At 34.9% G+C, this 23,821-nt stretch overlaps 1 protein-coding gene across 3 annotated transcripts in view; it reads right to left on the bottom strand.

Moving 5' to 3' along the window:
• Positions 1-91: 91 nt before the first annotated feature.
• Positions 92-23,821, bottom strand: part of PHIP (pleckstrin homology domain interacting protein) — a 103,701-nt gene continuing 79,971 nt past the window's right edge. For 2 of the 3 annotated variants that reach the window (XM_069011284.1, XM_069011287.1), the window contains exons 25-40: positions 22,443-22,550; positions 21,925-22,049; positions 21,633-21,715; positions 18,462-18,573; positions 18,183-18,244; positions 16,443-16,598; positions 14,364-14,484; positions 12,520-12,645; positions 10,454-10,526; positions 10,008-10,058; positions 9,565-9,714; positions 7,964-8,116; positions 5,746-5,909; positions 4,990-5,270; positions 4,512-4,673; positions 92-2,720 (exon numbers count right to left, since the gene is read on the bottom strand). In XM_069011284.1, the coding sequence (XP_068867385.1) occupies positions 2,074-2,720; positions 4,512-4,673; positions 4,990-5,270; positions 5,746-5,909; positions 7,964-8,116; positions 9,565-9,714; positions 10,008-10,058; positions 10,454-10,526; positions 12,520-12,645; positions 14,364-14,484; positions 16,443-16,598; positions 18,183-18,244; positions 18,462-18,573; positions 21,633-21,715; positions 21,925-22,049; positions 22,443-22,550 (2,574 nt within the window). In that variant the 3' untranslated portion in view covers positions 92-2,073. The remainder of the gene's footprint in view (positions 2,721-4,511; positions 4,674-4,989; positions 5,271-5,745; positions 5,910-7,963; positions 8,117-9,564; positions 9,715-10,007; positions 10,059-10,453; positions 10,527-12,519; positions 12,646-14,363; positions 14,485-16,442; positions 16,599-18,182; positions 18,245-18,461; positions 18,574-21,632; positions 21,716-21,924; positions 22,050-22,442; positions 22,551-23,821) is intronic. The other variant, XM_069011286.1, reaches the window with a different exon arrangement.

Genomic DNA, 23,821 nt, shown 5'->3' with positions numbered 1-23,821 from the left:
TACAAACGTAGCTTGTTATCTTACCACATGTCTAGTGACTCCATTTTAATCAGATGATAAAGAAATACTTGTTAGAAAAAATAAATATGCCAACAAATGAAATACAAACTAATCCCTGCCCCCCCAAGTTCAAATTCATTACAATTCAAAGAGGATCTGGAAAATATCTTAGCCATTTTTTGTAGTAAAATGAACTACCTAAAACTAGGTATGGTGGATACTAATCTGCTATCCACAATAGCATATTTCTGTTACTCTTGGTGGCAAATACCAATGTTCTTTGTTCAAACTTTTAAGCTTTTTTTTTTAAGAAAATAAAGAGTGAAGAATCAGGCCTCAAATACATATACAGAATCTGTGCAAATTTAAGGTCTTAATTCTGCATGTCCTCCCTTCCAGACATTGCAGATGATGTGTAAAAACAAAAAAAAGTATAACCAGAAAATTTTTGGTTACATTTTTGTACCATACCAGATCTCAGTAAATACGACTGCTTATGTATTTTTTCCTTGAAACTGGACAATACTTCTTTTAAGTGATAGAAAATGGTATTAAGGTTTGTTTGTAAAGGTATAAAATAACTAAATGTACCATAAACAAATAAATAACTGCTTTTCTTTTCCAGAGCAGTACATATAACAATACATTCCCCTAAGTCATATAGTTATCATTTACAATAGACAACTTAATTTTAGTAAGGATGCAAGAAATAATAGAATACAAGGCACAATCATTAAATGGAATTTTTCTTTAGGGTGTATATTGACATATGTCAGCGTGATATACCATAAAAAGTGCAGAAAAACACAATGTGCAATGAGACCACTGTATAAAACATGATTGCATAAAAAGTGATTTGGCCTTTTAACCCTAATAATTGAAAATAACCAATCTTCCCCTTAAAATTAAACTATAAAGTATGACATTTTAAAATTTTCAATTCTAGTGCTATCTAAAAAATCCTGAAAAAAATTTATACCTGGGTAATATTTTAGATGTATGTGTTTATGTATATATTAATATATACACATACACTATTCTTTGTAGGTCATTTCAGCCTCTTAAGCATGTCTTAAAGTTGTAGAAACAACAATCAATCTGGATCAGAAAGTAAACATCATAATTCCATACCTGTCCTGTAATTTCCTTGAATCCTTTAACCAATTATACATTTAGACTAAAACATCTCTGTCAAAGGACCCCACCAGTGCATTATTTTCTACCAGAAGTACCAAAAAGGATACATTTCAGAACAATGTTAACAATTTACTATTTAAAACAAGACACAGCTTTTATCACTGCAAATGTATGCTGTACTGACACTCAAAAAGAAAAAAAAGGTTTTCCACTGCACTGATTCTCAGTCTTTGGCACAATAAACAGAGATTTAGTGATTGATACAAGAATCAAGGTCTGAAAAATTAGACATTAGTCAAACTTTTTCCAATGTGGATATATATATTTGTGATTACATTTTTGCTATGTTTGGCAGAACTTGGATAAACAATGGCCTCTGCTAGGCTTCTTTTGCAGCTGAATGTTCCATCACAACTGAAATTAAACATTTTCAGATTAGCAAAGTTTGGTATTGTATTATTTAATCGAAATGTAAGTGAATTTACTGCCACTTTTTGCCAAAGTCCGCCTTCCTAGGCGACTTGACTCTACAATCAAAGTGTACCTTGCTTGGTCAAAAATAGATTTCTGTTTTCAATTTGTGGCAATTAAAAGTTCTATTACCTTTTTTCAAGTGTGTAGAGATATTACATACTACTTGAGCAGAGTAGATCTGAACTCTGTACATCAGTCAGAAATTGCTTCAATTATTCTCAACTGTGAACAAAATGACTGTTGAAATGTATAACCTATTTGGAGGGCAATAAATAGCAAAAGTTTAAAATATATATTTCTTTCAAAGAATGTTCTTTCAGTTTATTGTTTTGCTAAATTTTTCTCCCCAAATCAGAACATACTCTTCTAACCCATAATAGCAGCAGGGAAGCAGAAGTCTGTTCTGCTGATCCTTAACTGTACCTGCTTCATAGCATTCTGAAGTATAACCCTTGGTAAAAATTACCAACCAATTAAATTAGCTTTTGCTTTTTCAGTCAACTTTCGGACTCTGCCTCTGCTTGAAGTTCCAAAAGTTAAGGAGGTGTCTTCAAACAATAGCTGCCTTTGCTCTTCCTCAGAGTCATCTTCATTGTAAAAGGCTGTCCTCCTACCCTGGTTTCTAGTTCTCATGTGAGGTTCAGAATCTTTAAGTTCTTCAGAACTCTCCTCCATAGGCTCATGTGTCTTTTTCCTCCTGCTTCTTGTTTGCATTTTAACATTTGCAGGAACTAAGAGGTCTGAGCCTGGCTGGCGGCTCTTTATCTTCCTTTTTGGCTTTCTACCCCCACGGCCTTTTTTTTGTAACAAGTCTTCCTTCACATTATTTTCAGAAAGAGAATTACATGCAGTAGAAACAGAGGCTTCCTCTGGTATATCCCTTGTGGTCTGGATTGTATTCTGCTCTGCAACCTTTTGCTGTTCAACGATTTGTAGCTTTTTTGGCTTCCTGCCTCTTTTCTTGTGCACCACCACTTCACAGCTACTGTTATTAGTCTCCACCTTCGGTTTCCGTCCAGGACCTCTTTTAACTGGAGGTTTCAAAGGCTGTCCTCCGTGTCCATTTACCTGAATGCTTCCTGATGCCAAAGCATTATTCTTGCAATCTGCTGTAACGAAATGGTACAGAAATGCTGTAAGTACACGTCACGTAACAGATCTGCATTTACATTCATTTTCACACTGCCTTAATAAAAACTCTTACTAAAATATCTGAATGGATTCACAGTGATTGTCAACCTATCAAAATCTAAGAAACCCAAAGTTGAGCTCAGAGAGTTTCACTCCAGTGTAGAATGAGGACTAACTGCTAGTTGGATTTAGCACACAGTAGCTGCAAGGAAAAAAAAAATCCAACAAACAAAAAACCCCCAGGAAAAACACAGGAGGAAAAAAAAGAATGAAAAAAAGGGAACAGCTGAAGGGTTTTTCTCAGGTGATACAGCACCAGTGGACAAAACTCCTATTTTGTATCTGCAACAGCAAAAGGTTGCTCAAGAAGCTTTACTGGAAGAACTGGGAATGCTTCACAGTAGGTCATCTCTGGAGAAATAAAAATTTTCTTTCAACCTGAGGTAGCATCTTTTGTATCAAATTTGTAGAGATTTTTCACATTAACAGACAGCAGAATGTACTTGCTTGGAGACTTTTATGGGGTATGAGTTTTCATTACATGAGGGGTACTCAACTCCTTCAGAGGGACATGTCACAGGACCTCGTAGGAAGATGTTCTGATACCACAGCCCTTGCCTGAAATGTGGCCAAGAACAGGCTCATAGCCAGAATGATAGGTCCTCCAGCCCTTTGATGTAACACACCCACACACAGCTTCTGCTGTGTTCAAATGTGCACCATCATGCACTAAAAGCACAGGCCTACCCTGTCCTGTGAGTGGATGTGAGGAGACAGGACCATGTCAACATTCTGATACCCCTGACCTGACCAAACATCCCATCCTGTAACAGCTGCATATTTAGCCATCCAGTGTGGGAACAGCTGGGGCCTTCGTGAGAAAGCTTACAAGCAATGGACAGATGATTTAACTTATAAGACCACAAGCTACTTTTTCAGAAGCATGGATGAGTAAGAAAGAACTCCTTGGAGAGAGGACTACAAGGAGTAGGCAGATTAATTAGATGGGATTTAATTTGCAGACTACTGTGTCCCCATTTTCAGAGAAAAGATGTTTAGTGGATCTAGCTGCTTCAAGCATCTTCCTAACAGTTCAAAGCTCCTTCATAAACAGGAAAGCTTTTTGAATAGGAGACCTTATTTCAGCCTCCACAGAAGCTTTGAATTTTAAGGTATTCTGACATCAAAAGACCAAGCAAGCTCATTTAGGAGATTTCGTGAACTAGGTCCAAGCAGGCCATTCAAATATACTAAACAGAAGCAGTAAATACTGCATAGGTTTCTTTTGCTGTGGCAAAAAATGAAGGAATGAATTTGCAGCTCAGGTCCTCTAATCCTTATGCTTTTTCCTGTGCAGAATGTCATCACACTCAGTGTTACTGACCCAAATATAACCCACAGAAATTTTATGTGATTAAACACACAGGGTTTAAAGTATGACCATGCAGAAGTCTGCTTTGGAATTTAGGAACTCCTAACATGACATTTGTAATAATTTAAATGAAGGCACTGATATGTTAACGTATCAAAATCACGTAGACAACAGTTCTCACACCATGGAAATGGTGTTAAGAGTAGTCAAAACCATGCTAATTCATCAAGAAGGAAACTAATGGTGACTGAATTGTTCCATTAGACTTCCCTATTCTGCTAAATCATAATGCCTTCTAATTTCCCTACCCCCAAATTACCACAACTAAAGCACAACACTACAGTCACTACATCAATAACTCTGAGGGTGGGGAGGAATTTCCAGAGAAATTTGGTACCTTGTGGATTAACAGTGGAAGATTTTACTTTGCGCTTGATTTGCTTCTCTTTCTCGGGATTTTCTCTCGTGGAGTTATTCCTAGTGTTATGACTGTAATCAGATGGGGTAGGGTTTGATACAGTATTCTGGTTCTTGGAATGTTTGGTTGAATTCTCCAGTACTAGAAGGATAAAAAGAAAAAAAAAATTATGCAAGTCAAGTAGTATATACTACATTCAATCTTGTTGGGTAAAATGGAACTCATGTTCTACTACAAACAATGTGAGTCAGTGATCCAAAAGGGAGAAAGCTTCCTAGATAAAACAACATAGACTAACTTGTTCATTTTTCCTCTTAAGAGCCTCAAAGTTCCATCAGCTTGAAAACAGAACCAGTCTTAACTGAGAGAGATATATCAGATTTCCAAAGAGCCAGTTTTATCTTTAAAAACATTCATAGCCTAGTTAAAAAACAAAACCAAAAACGCCCCAACTTGCCTGACTTTCCTGACCCTGCAGTAGTATTAGGCTTTGTAATTAAAGGCTTTATAGTTAAAGGCTTTGCTCCTGAAGAAGTAGATGGTTGCTCTGTAACAGCCACATCTGTTATCCCCCTATTGCTTCGAGTCCGCACAAGGGAGGAGGCTTCAGCAGCTTTTCCATTCATCTGAGGCGGGGCGTGTCTCAGTGCTGTCGACCGTGCAGGTGCAGAAGATGATGAAGTGGCAGAAGTTTCTGCCTTCAGCTGAGGTTTTATTAATCTCCTCTTCCTTTCAGGGCTGCAAAAGGAGTAACAATTTGTATCCTGGATGACTACCTTGTCATTTTACAGGAATAAATAAAATTAAATGCTAGTGTCTGAGATTGTGGGAGTAAAACAATCACCTCTGCATGAAGTATGTTAAAAATATGGCATTTACTGTGGAAATTCATGTAAGTTGTGAGCTTCTGGAAAGTGAATCTTTACAATAAATACTATAGTTATATGACAAAGCATGATGCCATCACTATCCTAACGATGCTGTTTTACTGTACACATTTAGCAGTTATTTGAATTTTAAGCACTTACACTAGGATAGCTCTAAGTAAAGTTTAAAACTCTTCCACATCATAGGGACTTGCATGTCAAAGCTACCATTCTGCAATATAGGGAATAGTAAAGGAAGTATTAAGAAAAAAACACACTAAGTTTTATTGTTTAGGTATGTCAAAATTTCACAGCATTTCATGAATACTGTAAAGGAATTAATGTACCTGGATGCAACACTACTGGAAACTGAGCTGCTTCTACTTCTTTTTTTCCTTCGTTTCTTTATTGTATTTCTTTTATGAAAGCGTAGGGCAGATTTATAATCTGATAAAATAGAACTTATGTGTTCTTCAAAGAAAGCAGAAAGGCGCAAGCTCATGCTGTAGATCTAAAAAAGAAAAGCCAGTAAACAAGTTGTATATTTTTCCAAAGCATCCTCTTATTTATCACAATAGACAGAAAAGTAAAAAGTGGTTAATATAGAAGTGTTTTAGGGAAATTTACAATCTGCCTGAACAAATATATCCTAACTCATGTGTAGGTTTGCTTTAACTATTTTCATGGTTTTGAAAAGTGTATTACAACTGAAGATGACACAGAAAAGGAAAAAATTAGAAAATCTACTTTTTCAATTGCCTTTCCAGAATGTATCCCTTTCTAGCTTCAACAAAAATCATAAAGACAGTTTCTTAATGTAATTTTACTGTATCATACCTAGGGTCAAGAAATCTTATTTTCTGCTCTATTAAGTTGCATCCTTATATCCTGTCTTTGAACGTCAGTCTATTTCTTTTATAGATTAATTGATACTACAAGTAAGTTGGCTGCAACAGGTACAATAAATGTATTGGAATTATGTAGGTGCACTTTTTTTTTTACCAGCTCTAGCCTTAGATGATTTACAGAGAGTCCCAAACTCAGTTTAGGTCACAAGTAATTATTTGAGCACAGTTGCTATTAATTCTGGAAACAAAAAAAAAAAAAACACCAAAGTGACTCTCTAGGTACTTTAAGGAGAGACAGCACCTTCTAAGAAACACAAAGACAATATTGAACCACTGCCTACTTGGGAACACACCAAACCATCTGAGCACCAGACTCAATAGGTCTGACAGATTCTGCATGTGTTACTGGAGATGATATGCAAAGGAATGTGTGTCTGATGTGTCCAGCTAATAAAAAAAAGCTGATGACTGTAGGTTTACTGTTCAAGAAAGCATCAGTGATGTCAGTTTACTGTTCAAATAAGCACCATTGAAATAAAGTAAGATGCTAAAAATAAAAGTGCATGACACAGTAAAAACATCACCATTCAACTACATGTTGCATGCACTGAAAGCACATAGGTTCTAGAATATTAAAATTCTTGACATAAGAACCTTCCACTTCTACTTCTGAGTAAAACAAAAAAAGACAAATTTATTACTATACCAGTCTGTTTGGAAGAAATATGAAAGAAATGAAAATGTCAAACAAACCTATGAGACCAGACAAAGCTAATGTCAGGTGAGATGAGGTCAAGGAGAGAAAGAAAGACCACAAAAGAATTCAGACTTCCCCCAGAAGCCCTGTCATTTGCTGCAACTGAAAGGGTAATTCTTTTATGGGCTATGGCAGCCTCAACAGTGAGTGAGACTATCTGCTACTGACTGGGGAGTAATCTCTGATCCTGCTAGTCACCTACTAAGAAATTTGTGCCCAAGTCTAAAACAATGAAGTCCTAATGATTAACTTGCTATTTAGAACAGCCAAACGTAAAAGCTGTTAATAAATCTAGTCTTAAAACCGAACACATATTAGTAGAAGAAAAGCTACACAGAAGCCTTGAACACATGTAAATATGTATCTATAATTTAACTTCTATCAGGTACTGCACCTCCCACTAGCAAGACATCACCATCACAGTACAAATCGCTTTGTAAGCTGACACTTTATGTAAACTGTCCTGTTTCCCAGAAATCCTAAGAGCTTCATTACAATCCTACTGCATACTGGTCAACAGCACAGAATTTCAACATCCTCTGCTGTCTATACCTGGATATTTCAGTTTGGGGCAACCTTCAAAGTAGAGGAGCTCTCTGTGTGTTTGTTTTCAAAATCTAGTTTCTTCCCCAAACTATCAGTTAAATTTTACTATTGTACTCATGATCATGTTTTTACAGAACTTATCTTCCTTGTGGCTCCCTTTAGACCCACTTTCTAATATTTACTTTCAAAATACACATGCAGATCATCAGAACTTTTGGTATTTAAATAGCACACATTCCTTTCCTTTCAAATACAAAGCTAGAATAGTTTCTCAGAAATATTTCTGGTTTAAGAACAGAAATAATTTAACTTGTTTTTTAAAAGTAATCAAATTAAACTCTCTGCCTTTTAGGTCGTATATTTTTCAGATATAAGTGTTCTTTCAAACAACAATGGAAAATAATAAAATCTTACCCTTGATCTTTTACTTGGTGTATAGGCCTTGGAATTGCTGAAAATAAGTCTCACATCTTTACATAACTCCATTGGTGACTCGTAGTTGCCAGCTTCCAGTGTTTCTCTAACAGTAGCAAAGTCCATAGGAGTGTCAATAATATCTCTATAATCCTGTTTAGAAATAGCAAAGCAATTTATTACAATTTCTTCCCCAAGCCTTAATGTATCATTTTCATTAGGATGAGTTTGATAAACCTGTTTAACCCAAATGTCCTCTTTAAATAGGTATGGAAGACTGCTGAAGACATTTTGCTGCTTTCCACTAATATACAACATACCTCCTTGCAGACATACTCAGTAGGGTCAAGGTTAGAAGTTAACTGATAGACCCAATTTATTTTATAAAGAGATTTTTTGGAACACAGAGCTCAGAATTTTGTGTCCTAAGGGTTGCATTACTAACACACTGACAGGAAGATAACAGTGATTTGAAAGTGTGACTACAAGCCTTCTGGGTGGCTTAGCAGCTCAAACTTGGGACTAAGACTAATACTGTTCTTACATATTAGCTTTAAAATATGAAGTTTGAATATTTGAACCTGATCAGAGGCTTATCACATCCTTTCTGAAATCTGAGCAGTTTCCCAAATGGAGACCTGACAATTTACAAAAGTAATAAAGTATTAAAAACTCACAGGCTTAGGCAGGACCCAATTCAAGCCAATGACAGAACCATTTTTCTAGGTTATGGAAGAGACAGAGACAAATCCATACAACAAAAAGCTTAAATACCAAATTTAACCAAAAAGTTAACTTAATCCTTCAGAGCAAATAGAACCTGCAGGAGTGCCTCTGCATGTTAGGCTTGTGACACCAGGGAGCAGTGTGTTTCATGCCTAAGCCTAGTAGAGTGCTCTCTATCAGCTCATTTGAGGATCTCAAACACAGAGGGCCACTTGTAGTCAGCTACAGCGTAGAATTTAGGTTACTTCAAAAATAATGGTACCCAGTGGCCGCAGAAGTGTCAAGACAGACCTACTAGTGACTTCCTAAAGAGAAGCATTTCTTTTCTCTGAGACAATTAATTTTGCCCAAGTTAGTCATCCTAGAGTGATATTTTACAGAACTTAAGATATGCTAGAAGGAAAGCAAGCAAAATCTTTGCTTTATTACTTGAAGTTTTCATATGATCTTACTTCTAAGCTTTTATACTCTGAGATGAAACCAATGATCCTTGACAACACGTCACATGCAACACCAACCAAACACATGCATTTAATATATGACCATTTTTCACTCAGAAAAGGAAAGACATCTTAATTGCAAAAGGTGTAATTTACTTAAAAAGCTGTAATTTACTTAATAGCATAAGCATCCCTGAATATAAAATGTTTTCCAAAAAAAGTATCTGAAAGAGCAGAGAAGTATTATTTATTTTGAAATAAGTTTAAAAAAACAGTAAACATTATTATCAAGTGACAATGAATTGCTGAAAAAAATCCTGTCACTACAGTTGCCTGAAGTTTCAATTGAAAGAATGGTCAATGTTAAAAAAAAAACCCCAAACTCACCACTTAACAATTGGATTATAACCAGTTGTCTTGCTCTAAAATACTTACTGGATACTCAAGAAGATCCACTGGTTGTCGAAATGGTTCGGAATCTTCACACTGAAAAATGAGATTCAGCAGCTCCTGGCATTGCTTCTTCCATGACTGAATGTCATATGACTGAGCCCGGTTACGTAGCCGCCGCTTTGGCTGATGATCCTGAAATGACAATATTGCCTGGTACATATTAAATAAACTAGCTGCTTTTTTCAAAATCTAGTGGAAAAGTTACCCCACAGAATGTCAATGAATTCACAACATGCAGCACCACAGACAGAAATACTTTTACATTGAACAGCTCAGTAGAACAACATGTCACTAAGTTCAAAACTTTCAAAAAGCTGACACTACACAATACTAGAAATATTTCAGTTTTACATTCCATTGTTTACAAATACATTTTAGCAACTGTAGCACCAAAAATATAAACTAAAAAATTTAAAAACATTTACCTTTCTTTTTCTAGTGGAAGTCCCCGGCACATTTGTGTCTTTCTCTTCTTCCTTTGAGCAAGATAATGAGTCGCATAAAAAGGTTAAAAAATATAAGCATATATGAGTAGGCAAGTTCTTTTATACTTCAGACTTATAATTTGAGTCTTTACAGTCCTACCCCGTCCCTCTGAGAAGCCTTTCATGTAACTGTCAATTTTGAGAACCTCTCAGAAGTCTAAGCAGCATCCTCCAGCAAACTATTAAAGCTCTCTGCACTAAAGGAAGAGAGGAGGCTGGATTCTCACCCAGTTTCCTCGCTGACAAGAAGAAACATTGTACTGACAGAAAAGTACACTCCACTTCCCTAAAAGTGACTGAAACCAGTACTTTGGTCTTCCACAGGACAGACAGCGGTCTTGTTTCTCCAGTGTATCAATGCCAATGCCCAAGACACAACCACTTACCTCATCAGAGTCAGACAACACTTTCTTCTTCATTGCATTGTATAACAGAATTATGTCATAGCAACTCTGATCTCTGTAAAAAGAAACACAAGCTAACATTTATTTTCCATCTTCACCTATAGAACCAACTGTAATATGCCTAGGAAAAGGAAAATATTTATGAAGCCATTCCCAAATAAAATGAGAACGTGTTTAGTGCTATACGAATACTAAGAGAACTACAGTAATAAGTTAAGCTAACCTCTGCTCAAAAAGTTGTAAAATATAGATCACTTAACATTGTGAATGTTTTAAAATTAAAAATCATAATCCTTTACCATGCATTTATCACCATCAGAAAAATCTATTCCTATACTATATAAAGGGTTTGAGGCCCATCTTGCTTTGTAAGGAGCATTAGAGTAAATTTACCATACAAAAGTGCAATTTAATAATTTAATTTAGCACCCACAACGTATGACATTTGAAATGCAAGCGTGTAAGGACTAACACTGTTATTGCGTAAACCTGCATAATTAAATCAGCAAAACACACGCTAATTTTCAATTCTTGATTAACATGTAAAACTCCTCTACAAAGGAAAGCCCAAAGGTGTTCTACTATGTAGCAGTACAAACAACTGGGAAGAAAAGTGGTTTGTAACACTTTTACCACTGTAACTGTAAACACTCAGCAACTCCACACCGGAATCAGCATCTGTAATACAGGCTACTGCCATTGCCACTAGAACAGCTGTGAGAGAAGGTGAAAAAAGGTAAACTAACTGCAACACCCACCCCCATTTTCAGCTTTTTAAGATACTTAGGTAACTTAAGAAACTAAGACTCAGATTCTCAGATGCATCTAGATATTTCATTCTCATGAGAACTATAGGCTTTACTTTCCATTGTCTAGGCCTTCTACCTTACAGTTACAACCTTAAAAATAAAGTCTGGGCTTTACATGAATTGCTAGTTCATTTAAATTAGTATATTAATAGACTCAAGCTATAGGCCATTATTAAATAAGAATATCCAAGAATATCCACTAATTTAGCTAAGCCAATTAAAAACATACACTTTGAAAAACTCTGAGCCACATACACTTTGAAAAACCCTGAGCTGCTTAATTAATCAGAAAAAAAAACAACATGTAGGACAAAGATGTTAAAGAACAAAATTAGTAACAGAAAAGCCCTTTAGGTACATATCTGTTCCTAATGGTGTATATTTCACTAAAACTTTTAACATCTAAAGCAGTTAAGTGTTTTACATTCTCCAGCCAGTATTAGACATCACAGGCACTGAAGAAATTGAGCATTTATTTATGGAGTCAAAGTCCTAGTCAAAGTTCTAATGCTTTTGAGAACACACAAAATAGAAAAGAACTGGATTCAATTTAACACTGAAAAACTAAATCACTAAAAATGTCACAATTTTTGTTAAACTAATGAAGTATCTTGCTGTGTCTACAAGGTGGAAATAGCAGCGCTCATTGTGTACAAGCAAACCAAGGCAGTGGACACAGTAAGATCTTACAAACTTCAGGTCTGTAGATGTGTCAACTGACTGAAAAATCTTGAATATTTCTCATTGACTTTGTCTATAGATAATAATAGAACATTTGAAAGACAGCTACAACTTCTGTCAACTACAAAGCCTCTAATGTTTACTTTGCATACATTTAAAACACCATTTTCAAACCTATTATAAATTGTAATCTAGATTTTAGAATTAAATTCTCCCAATTATGTTAACCCAGCCAGTATTCAAACTCAAAATTAGAACTCCTAACTTACCAATGAATATATCTGTAACTCCATGAAGATACTCAGACCCATTTTTATGATTTAGGAGAAAGTATCTCAAAATAAAATGCCATGCCAATCTGTGCCACTCAATGTATTACAGAACTTGTTTTACAAATTTATTAAATCTTTGTCAACATAAGCTTTATTCTTTTCTGCCCCAACAGCAGACAACAGGCTTATTTAAAGTGAAGAACTATCTTACTTTAAAATTCAGATCTAAAAAGGCTCGTACTTTGGTAAGAGATAGGAATAACAACAGACCTACTAAGCAACTCACTTTATGAAATGCAGCAGAAGATCTGTGACAAATTTGGCAGATTTGACAATAGGACTTCCAGGTTCATTAAATGTGCGAGTATTGTGTTCGATGTACCGGACTTCCCACATTAACGAAGAAAGGCGCCTGCATAGAAACAGTTGTCAGAAAAGGAGAAAGACAGACAATTTCTAGCAATATATATGAACAGGGGGAGGGGAAAATGAAATGTTATATCCTCCTTCTCATTTACTCTTGTTTTCCCTCACATCAGAAAATGTGCACATCGGATACGCCGCCCTGAGCAACCAGCAGAAGGCATCTTCCTCTGGCTTCCTGTTCTCATGTTATATTCTGTGGTAATCTATACAATGGCTTTAAGAACATACAGCTGACACCCCTCAGGAAAACTCAGTTATGACACTGCAGCTTTTATTATTCCTTTATGATATACATAACCCATCCTATATCACCTTTGAACTCAGTTAAGGATTAACAAAATAGTAGTAAAAATGTTTTAGAATATACCTTTTTGTGACAGACAACTATCAGATTTCCCCTGATTTAATAACCTAATTATAGAATAGCCACATTATAAAAAATGATGCATAAAACAAAATAACTGAAAAAATAGATCCAGATCTAAACAAGACAAAATAATAAGATAGTAAATACTCTGACAGCATAAAACTTACAGTTTTAAGGGAAGCCTCATGAAAAGCTACCAAAAATCAAGTTATCAGAACAATCCACAAAATGTTATTATAAAAAATAATAATTCACTGAAAAGCACAACACAGGGTGGTTGCTTATTACCTAACTAGGCCTGGGCAATATTACAAACTAAAAAAAAAAAAAAAAAATTTATTGAAGGTGTGTTGATTACCAAAAATAACTGCTTACTCTTTTGACAAGAGAAACAAAATCCAGCAAAAAGTTCTCTCCATCTGACAGCAAAGCAATACATTAGAGAAGAGAAAGCTGGATTATCTCATACCACACAATAAACACGGAACAATATGTTCAATATTGCAATACAATGATAAAACCAGGGATCCTTTTTTGAAAATGAAAAAGTAAATTTAGTTTAGAATTCAACCTTCATTTAGCATGTATAAAGCACTAAAAATGAACTTTGAAATTTGGCCCAAAACAAAATGCTATCCATATTTATTCAAAAGAAACTAAAGCAACACTGATTTTTAAACAACAAATAGAACAAGAACTCAAGGAAACAGAAGTAATTTAAAGAACTATAATTCAACATAGATATTTACTAAAAAAAAAAAAAAAAAGAAAAAGAAAAAAAAGGATAAAACCCACAGCGATTGCAATCACAGTTTAGGAAAACATCAAAATGGTATCAAAACATATAAACTTCTTTTTATTGCTGTACAGCAACTCAGAATTTGAACACAAATAATTTAAGAAGTCACATTCTGTGTAGCTGCTTAAGTGATAATGCAAGAATATTTTTTAAAGCACCTCAGGACAAAAAGCCACTTGAGATATTTTTAAGGTTTCTCTTACTAAAATTATTTTAAAAGTACTTTAAAAAAAATTATGAAGTGGAACCTTAATCCTTTGGTCTAAAGTCATTTTACTAACCCTGCAATTTGAATCTCACATGGAACAAGTCATTTGCATAATCAGGAATTTGAATGCCATATAGGTCTAAAATAAATTTTGGAGATGTTCAATCCTTATTAGAGTTTTAGAAAATGGAAACCTAGATCAAGGATAGAAGATGGAAGAAAGTAAAAGCGCACATGCGCGGGCACCTTCTAGTTTGGTATGACAAGACAAAGAGCTACCAGAGCTACAGCTGCTGGTAGATCACAGCAGAACCGAGACTTGGGTCTAACCTGTAAAATCTGCTTTCCAGTCTTTGCTTAATGGTACTGAGGTCTGTGGGATATGCCACAACAGTACAATACATTGGGTAAGCTTGAAGATCCACAGGTGCCACAAACGCAGAAGCAATATCTAGATGGAAAAAAAACCAAACAAACCACAAAACCCCCAGTGTTACATACCACAAAGTCCCACAGCAGTTTCAAGATTCACCCCCCTGCAATATACACTATTTCTTCAGGTTTGAAATACACAGCAGTTTCCCAAAAATAACAGTTACTACTCTAGATATTCCAAACTATTTCTGATATTCTATTTAGAGTGCTTGCTGAGGTGTGTGCTGTACATACCATTGCTGCAGTGACTGGGTACCCATTCTGTTATGCATGAAGCATCACACTCCCCAGAGGCACAGCAAGTGCACATATAATATACACATTTGAAAAGTATAAAAATTATATACAGATGAAGGCATGTAATTCACTATCATTATTTACAGCACAGGCTTGTTTCATTTCATTTTGTATTGCCACTCTCACATCTTCAAACAAAGCAATGCATTAAATTCCTGCCATAAAAGTTACAGTGCTATTTCAGCCTCTGTAAGATGTGGGTAAAATCCACGCTCAAAGTAAAACAGAAACACTCTCTCCTGTCCCTACCTAAGAGCAAAAAAGCCTTCCAAAACCAATCCCATATAGTGCTAGAGGACTGCTGAGCAATTTAAGTCTGTGCACCTAAACAATGTTGCCATTTCCCTCCTCTGCTTAGAAGCATCATGAGGGCTTAGACAAATCATTCTAACATCATATATCTCAAGGAAAAATACTGCAATACAAAACAATGAAACCACCTTTTAAATTCTTAAAAGTCTTTAAAAAACAGATAATGTGCTGTTGCTAAAAAGACTGCTCTTCTTCTAAAAGCTGTTTACTTATTCTTTCGAATGTTCTAGCAACTGCTACTTTGTACCAATATGCACCACGTGCTATAGCTAAATCCCAAACTAAGCAGTCTGTCCTACACCATAATGCAAACTTGTAAAGCATTACTCTTTGAGTAAATTTGAGCAAAAACAGCTCAAATTTAATTTCCTCACAGTTTTTTTTTAAACATAAATCTCTAATTTATTTTACTACACTGTACAGATAATTCCTTTGTTTAGGAAGCAAAAGGACATTTCTTATGCAGTATGTCATCAAAGAAACCATATGGGATATACAGGTAATCAGAATTATTTCAAGAGTTAAGTTTTGTGGCTTTTTTGAAGCATGTCTTACTTTGTATTAAGTGTTTCAAAGATCAGTTAAACAAAGTGTCTCTGACAACTTTTATAATTAATGCATGACCACTGTTGGCCCAAAGCCTAAGCCTGCTGATTTAACACCTTTTGATCCCCATAAAGACATACAGAAGACTTCTAATTCAGCCTGTATGTGCTGATGGATCTCCATCCAGACATCCATCTTTGATCAGGTAAATTTTGCAGTGATGTGTTAAACATTTTTAACAATTACTTTTTCAGAAGCTATATAAAGAGTAATTGCTCAACAACCAAATAGCAAGTAGCTTTCCTAAGGTAATGAATTCCTTTTTCCTAAACATTATGTATAATAAGAGAAATGTGGAGAAGAAATCAAGAATTAGAAAAGGCTAATATAGGGAAAATCCACACATAGGTATTCATTATCTAATTAAATCTATGATTTTTTTTCTCCCCCACCCCATCTGTCTGTAATGTAGTTAATATTCTCTTAATCATAAAGGTTTTAATTTTAACCCAAACATGAGAATCTGGTAGCCAAAAGTTAAAAAAGCAAGTACTTGCTTTTAACATGTAAAACCCCTAGCATATGTCAAATTATCTACCAAAAAGCAACAGTTACCTTGGGAAACAGGAAGAAATCTAGGTTTCATAAGTACTCACTATATAAAAACTTTTAAAATGTTCAGTGAGAAAGTTTTGTTCTAGTTAATCAAGAGGTTAAAGGTGTATTTTATCACAATTATTTTGGTAATTTCAGAAGTGCACATGATCACTGTCTGAAAAATATAAACCAAAAACATTTCCCATACTATTCAGAATTTACCTAGAGTCATTAGTTGGTTTATCCCTGCAATAATTCTGTCACACTCCTCATCTCGGGTCCTGGAACCCCACTCTCCATCCAAAGGTTTGTAGAGCAGTGTTCTACGTTCATCGTCAGTTAAAGGAACACTAGTTCCCAGTTCTTCTGGAAATACAGCTGGAATGTAATATGAAAATTAAATAAAGCATAAATGTTTGCATCTTGTGTAACACATATACCTGTAAATCAAAAATACCATGAAATCATTTTTACAAATGCACAGTTCTTGATTTGTTCAAAGACATTTTGGATGTATCCGGCATCCTTTCTGTATATTATTCTGTGTTACATTTAAATCCTTCAATGCAGTTTGGTGTAGTAGTCCTTCCTGGATAAAGATTTATCCTCTTACAAATAACTAATTGTAAAATTTATTTTAGGGCCAATTAAGACACTCATCCCAGTTAAAACTTGTGTTTTGGTTTTGGAGCTATTTTTTGTTTAAAACCCAACATTCTTGGTAATAACTTGTTTTGGTAAGGAATGGCAAATGATTTCCAGAGGGAATTTAAGATAACTTTGACATTTCTGCTAAACATTCCCCAGGTAGTACTTCTACAATGTTACAATTCTGAGTTCAAATGCTAAAACCAGAGTTCCTGAGTGTACAAAGGAATAGTGTTATCACCTTAGCATCCTTGAGGACCTACCAATATTGACAATTTATAATGTAACAGCAGATTTTCAAGGTATGATGTTAAGCGGTCCTCTTAACAAGTTTTAAGAAGGTATAACAAATACTGATATTTGTGAATATAGTGAAAAAATCAGGTTCAGGTTTAGTTATCTTAAGCAGTACCTATCCTTTGTCTGAAAATGGTTTCTCCTTTCTTAAGACAACAGGAATTGGCCTCTACTAAAAAGTAAACAGGGCCTGTCTATTTTAATTATTTATTTTAGTTATGCTACCACTCTAACACCTGTATTTTACTTGTGACAAAGAGGTACCCATTAAAAGAAGGATTGAACCAAAATGAAAAGTTGAAATGAGCACATTTACAACTTAAAATAAATAAGAATTATTTATGGTTATTTTTGAGAGACAACATTATCAAATGTTTCATGGAAAACCCAAAGGAAAACGCTGATTCTACTTTGCTTTAACCAGAGTTCTATGAAGTCTTAAAAAAACCCAACCAACAAACCAAAAAACTATGTAAGAAGAAATACTACATTCTTGTCTGTGAACATGTGAACAGTGCCCATGCTATGCTGTCCACTCTGCAGCATATGTATCTGCTACATGTGCTGGTCCAGAGGGGGAGAAAAATCCTACTCTTACCAAACTCTCTCATAGGCACAGGTTGCAACTGCAATGCACTGAATGTCTGCAGGAATGCTGACATGTCTTAGAGCAGCCAGCTCCCTCAAGCTGATCTAGGGCATGGGTTTATCTTCAATCCTTCCTAACTGTACAAAGAGTTAAGTTTAAATGTACATTATCTATAGTAATTTCTGTATTTGTCTATTTTCAACATCACTCAGTTTATCTAGCATGGCTGGTTTTTTCACAGTTCTTTTTAGCTTGATTCACTTTTAGTTTAGTAATTGATTTAAAGATACTCTTTAAATGGAACTGGTTTGTGGGCCTTCCTCCCACTACCCCAAAAAAACAGAATTGTTTATGTAAAACCATATAACTTTTTTTTTTTCTTCTTAAAATACACTTGTAAAGCAAATTCTATTATTAAGGTAACATACCATTACTTGGTATCAGCTCCATGTCCCAAGGGCTCATCTTCTCAGTATCACCATTGTCCCAGCTTAAAAATAACCACACTTGAATTATCTACTAATATTGCTTCAACAATGTAATTATTTAATGTTTGTAACATAACTTAAATTTATATACCCCAGACTATTATAGTAAAGTGGTACAGAGAGATGCATGACTGAATTTAATGAAAGCACGTTTCTCAGTCAGTACTTCAAATGAAGTAACTAATTAACATAAAAAAGATTGAAGATAAATTTGCTAACCAGACATTGTAGCACTGGAATAAGCTATCAGGATAATCAGGCTGAAGAGGTTCCTGGCTTTCAATTGTTCCAAACCACCAAGCATCGTCTATCACTGACCTGAAACGATCACCTAGGTAAGAACACAAAATAATTTCATTAATATAAGGTATGTTACCCACCCAAGAAAAGCAGGTTTTAGATATATCTGGCTTGATCTTGAATACAGAAATCCTTTGGGACATTTACAGCCTTAGCAGGCAAGCATGAGTCAATGCTCAGTTAAAAAAAACCAAACAAAACTAAATTCTTTCTGAAGATTGTTTTTTAACCAAAATGAAAGTTAATGTGGCATTTTAGAAAAATAACTATTTACAAATCTACCTATATATTCTTTACTTATGAATTTATTTCTTAATTTCATATAAAAGGTAAGACATTTCAATGCTTTAAGACTCCTTTAAGATTCAAATCTACTTGCATTAAATACTACCTGCTACCCTAAGATAACTGAGCACTATGACACTTCTATATGGGGAATATTTTACAAGCTGCTGAGCTCATCCTCCTTAGTTTCTGAAGTGCTTTTTCAGCGATGCAAATGTAACTCAAGAGGTTCATTCCCTTTACTATGCAGGCAATCTGACTGATAATAGAATAAAATTTATTAAAGCTTGCTCAAAAGGTTAGCAAAGTAATTTACTGTGACTTGCAATTGCTTCACTACCACAAAGCATTCACGCAGCTGAGAAAAAAGGTCAGAAGCATTATTTTAAAAAATTACACATGAGAATGCATGTATTACACAACACCATAAATGCTAACATTTTCTACAACACATGCCACAAAATTTAGAAACAATTTTTAGTGTAGTATTCAGCTCAATGCAAGAACAAATGTAATTTAAGTCTGAGATTCCAAGAACAACACATTTTTATGCTCATAGGCTATACACTCTCAACTGCTGTAGTATTTGTTCCATTTCAACACATCCAACCTCTGCCCAAATGCTTGCTGAAGTTGTCTGAACTAACAGGAAGTAAATATATTCTCAAAAATGGTCTGCTTTCGTTACTGCATTTTTTTAATATTGTAAATTTAATGGATCGCAAGTAATTCCAGGACAATTACAAAGCTTCTGTTAATAGTCCTAATTGTGCTGAATAGGACCAAGTAAACCAGAAATATCTGAAATGCAAGATCAAAAATGTAAATAAGGGCTGATGCTTTATTTTAAAAGAATAAATTATTTTCTGAAGAGCTATAAAATTACAGTCTTCCAATATGGCCTTCCCTAGTGATCAGTTTTACAAAGAAACATGCATAGGTACAACTGTGAGTGATTTCACGGAGCTGAACATCAAGCAGAACAAAGCCACTTGAAGGGGCACACACTGGCAGCTACTTCTAAGTTCTCAAGGGTCACAGCATTCCTACAGACAGAATGCTAAAGCAGAAAAGAACATGATTGAAAGAACCATCTCCTGAATCACTACTTTCCCCATGTCCTCTGTGCTACCTCATCTATGCAGAGAGCAGTCCAAAATCTCTTACAAGAAGGTGGCTCTAGCGCAATTTTCCAGAACTGAGTATCCCCACATAAAGCACACTTGAAGATAACATAAAATGTATGTTGAACTTACAGTGGCTGCGATGTAAGAGACAGGTATGCTCACCTGTCTAAGACATACAGCTGAAGTTGCAGGAATACTACTGGAATAGCTTTTAGCCCAAATATTAAACTCGAAGTTAAGTAAGTTTAGTAAGATAAAGATACTCAATAAATAGAATCGGAATACAAATAAGAACCTGTAATTTCTCAAACTTATGTTTGTTCCTTCTAAAAGGATTCATACATTAATATAAATTTAATATTAAAAATATAACAGATAATAAAATATTCTTCTCTGAAACAAACAAAACCCAAACAACAACAAAAATTCACATTATTTGCATTGGAAGCTTGATAAAAGGTCCTGGTACTTCCAACACTTTCTGTGTAGCTTCAATTTATTCCAGACTGCAAATTTCTTGAAATACAGTTGCCGGCCCAGGAAGCCTGGCTAGGCTACTTACAAACAAATTATGGCAATCATTCTGGTACTGCTGCAATTTTGTGCAAAAACATGGCATAGCAGAGGAGGACAAGACAATAGATCCATAACCATGAAGAAAGAGCAAAGCTTAGTGACATACGAGTAGATCTTGATCAACCTTGTCACTTACAAGATCTTTAAACTGAAATGATCTTTGAAGAAGAAATCCAGGTTTACATTTCTTATTGGATCAGAAGCCTAGGTCTTTACCAAATTCCCAATAGAACTGAAGGTGAGCTGTCTTTTCAGACAACATAGTGTGAAGTATGAGATGATATGGAACTTATTCCTATGCCATCATGTAATTTATACATCTACTGCTAAGGCACACAACCTAAGGATATCATAGGACAGAAGATTAATTTATTCCATTGCTGAAAGGTGATCTTTGTCATCGTATGGAAAAGATGACTAGGAAATTGATCTGACTGGAGGACCTAACAGTCATGGGCATTCTTCCAGTATCCAGTACTCCAAAATAACTGAGGACAGGCAAAGTAAAAAGAATCCAAGTCATTCCCTCATCACTTAGCAGTGAATTATAACTATTTACACTTCAACGAAGCTAAACCACAGGGTTTAGAACAGAATTCAAAAAGTGTAAGGAGATGGAAAGAGCACTCTTTGTACAATCTAGAAATCAATTTCCAATTTTTTAAAAAGTATTTCCATATTTTCAGCAGATATTTCAGAAATTGAAAAAAAAAAATCCTCGTAGCAATGCAGTTGTAGGAGGGCCTTCGATTAAAAAAAAAAAAGATACAATATATAGGCTACAAGAAGTTATCAGCTAGCAATAAACACCATATTCCTCAAACCTATCCCTAACTATTCTCTCTGCAAATACACAATTGACATTTTCTTTGCAGTTTCTTTTAGATATCACCTTCACTATTTTGCTTGCTTGCTGCCACTTTGATCAAGGACAAAGTAGAATTCCCCAGCTAACTATGGGCAGATCTTAAGTCTCTGATTTCAGCACAGTATTAAGATTTATTTACCATAACCTACTTTTAAGAAAGTTATTATGAAAATAGGTAGAAACTTAGAAAAACAAACAAACAAAACCACAGCACGCAACTCTCCCACAACTCACCTATATTCCATCGCCTATGCTTTGCATCATCGAATTGTTGCCTCAAAACTAGGAAATCTATGACATCTGGCATATCATGGTACCTAATTACAACAGAACACATAACTATTAAGAGATAAAACAGCAAAAGCATACAGTAAAGCACTTATATAAAAAAATTAACACTTCAAATCCAACACTTGAAAAGCATAAGGTCAATATTACTGTCATCATTTAACTTTCAACCTCAACACCCCCCGGTCATCCCCCTCCAAGAAAACTCCCAATTTGCATACAATACTGCTTTCCTTACTTCATGGTGAAGGCTCCTCCAGTCAGTTTACCCGTATCAGGGTCAAGAAAAGCTAGTTTAAGACAGCAGAGAGTAGGCAATCCCACTTCATACTTAATCCCAACTATTTTCATCAGCTCTTGCTCCTAGAATAAACAAAATACTATGTACCACCACTGAAGTTAACTGAAATAGCTTTCTGAAACATGAAAATATGGGTATATTGAATATACTATATTTCTGCCAGATCACATCAAAATCAAGAATCTGAAATTTAGTCTTCCACAACAAGCTATTATTTCACAATGCAATATGTGAAAAATTTGCTGTGAAGTATAACCATCTCATCTGTTCGAGCAGATACAAAAAGTAGTACAGTTGAAGGTCTGGTTTCATTTGACTATTAAGTTAAATTTTTCCTCTTACCTTACAATATTAGGAGCACTAAATTTATTTCTATCAAGGAGTTACTTCCAGTTAGTTTCTTTTTTTTTTTTTTTAGTATTAAGATATAAACAAAAAAGAAAAAGAAGTCATACCCGCAATTCCATTTTATGCCATGGTTGTTTCTTGGGATTAATATTATATACTTTGTTCTTCTTGGCCATTACAACGTACGCTTCATGACCTTGTCGGAAATAGTAGACCTAAAAGTGAAATGTGACAGTTATCCAACAAAGACTCTGAGGAGCTGAAATGCTAACAAGTCACTGCCATACAGTGTGTGTACTTTCTATTTCATCAACTTTTCAGTCTGTTTTCCTGCAAAAGTTGTGAGTTCTTAAAAAATTAAGTGGAGGAAAATTTTAAAAGCTATTACAGAAACATTTATAGAAAAAAGCAGGAAAGACTTAGAACACTATTTTCTGTATGAACAAAATACCCTAAATTACATGTGAGACCAAAACAAAATCAGTAACAAAACCATCCATGTATCATTGCGCCACAGAGCAACTCAATGACAGCAACAAGAATTCCACTAATCCACCTGGTTAATCATCACTGCAGAACAGCCCTAAGTTAACAATCAAGCATCACTAAATTCACTATTTATCTTATCTTTTTTGAACAAGAATATATTCTAGAAGAAAAAGTCTGTTATTGTTCTGGTAAGATTTTGGTGTTTGCTTCGATATCACTGAAAAAATAGCTTAACAAAGGCATGAACAAACTAAAATAGACATTTCCAGTGCTTATTAATTTTTTTTAATCCTTCCAGTATAAACTTTCATGGTCAGACATCCAGAGTCTAACAGTTCTACTTTGATCTTGTTGTATATGATACCACATGGATGAACACTTTTATTATAAGCCATCACTGTAATGAGGTAGTAAGCTGAAACCCATAAACATGTATTCAAGGAATGTATTTGAAAAGCAAAACAGAGGTTCCGCAAACTAGCTAGAACAAAATCTGATAAATTGCTGTATTCTTGGTATGATGCATGCCAAACAAAAGATCCTCTGTAAGTGTCCCAACATGGGATTCCCATTTAACAGCATGAGGGAAATATAGCTTTAATGTAAAGGTCCAATGCAACAAAAAAAAAGCAGAGCAGAAATCCCTCTAAGTTTTAAAATATACAAATAAATACACTAATATTTGTATTTGTACCTGCTTTCCAAAACTCTTGTTTAAAATGTTGTAAAGAAGTGTCTGCCAACTTTCTACATTAACAGATACCGAACTCAATGTCACATGGCAATTTTTAACTTTTTTAAATGGAGAAGGACTCAGCATCACATTTTTTTTTTAATCTGGTTTTAGAGTATTCAATATACACAATATCCTCATAGGGACAAAACACATTACAGCTACAAAAGGCATGAAAGCAGTGAGAATCTCTTAGGCACTGTCAGAATCTGTCAGGAAAAGGAACAGAGGCTACTGACACAAATCTGAAATAAGGCCACTTTA

Source organism: Aphelocoma coerulescens, chromosome 3, assembly GCF_041296385.1.
Source record: "Aphelocoma coerulescens isolate FSJ_1873_10779 chromosome 3, UR_Acoe_1.0, whole genome shotgun sequence".
NCBI lineage: Eukaryota > Metazoa > Chordata > Aves > Passeriformes > Corvidae > Aphelocoma > Aphelocoma coerulescens.
Note: the sequence above shows the minus strand (reverse complement) of the source record. Positions and strands in the feature narration are given on the sequence as shown.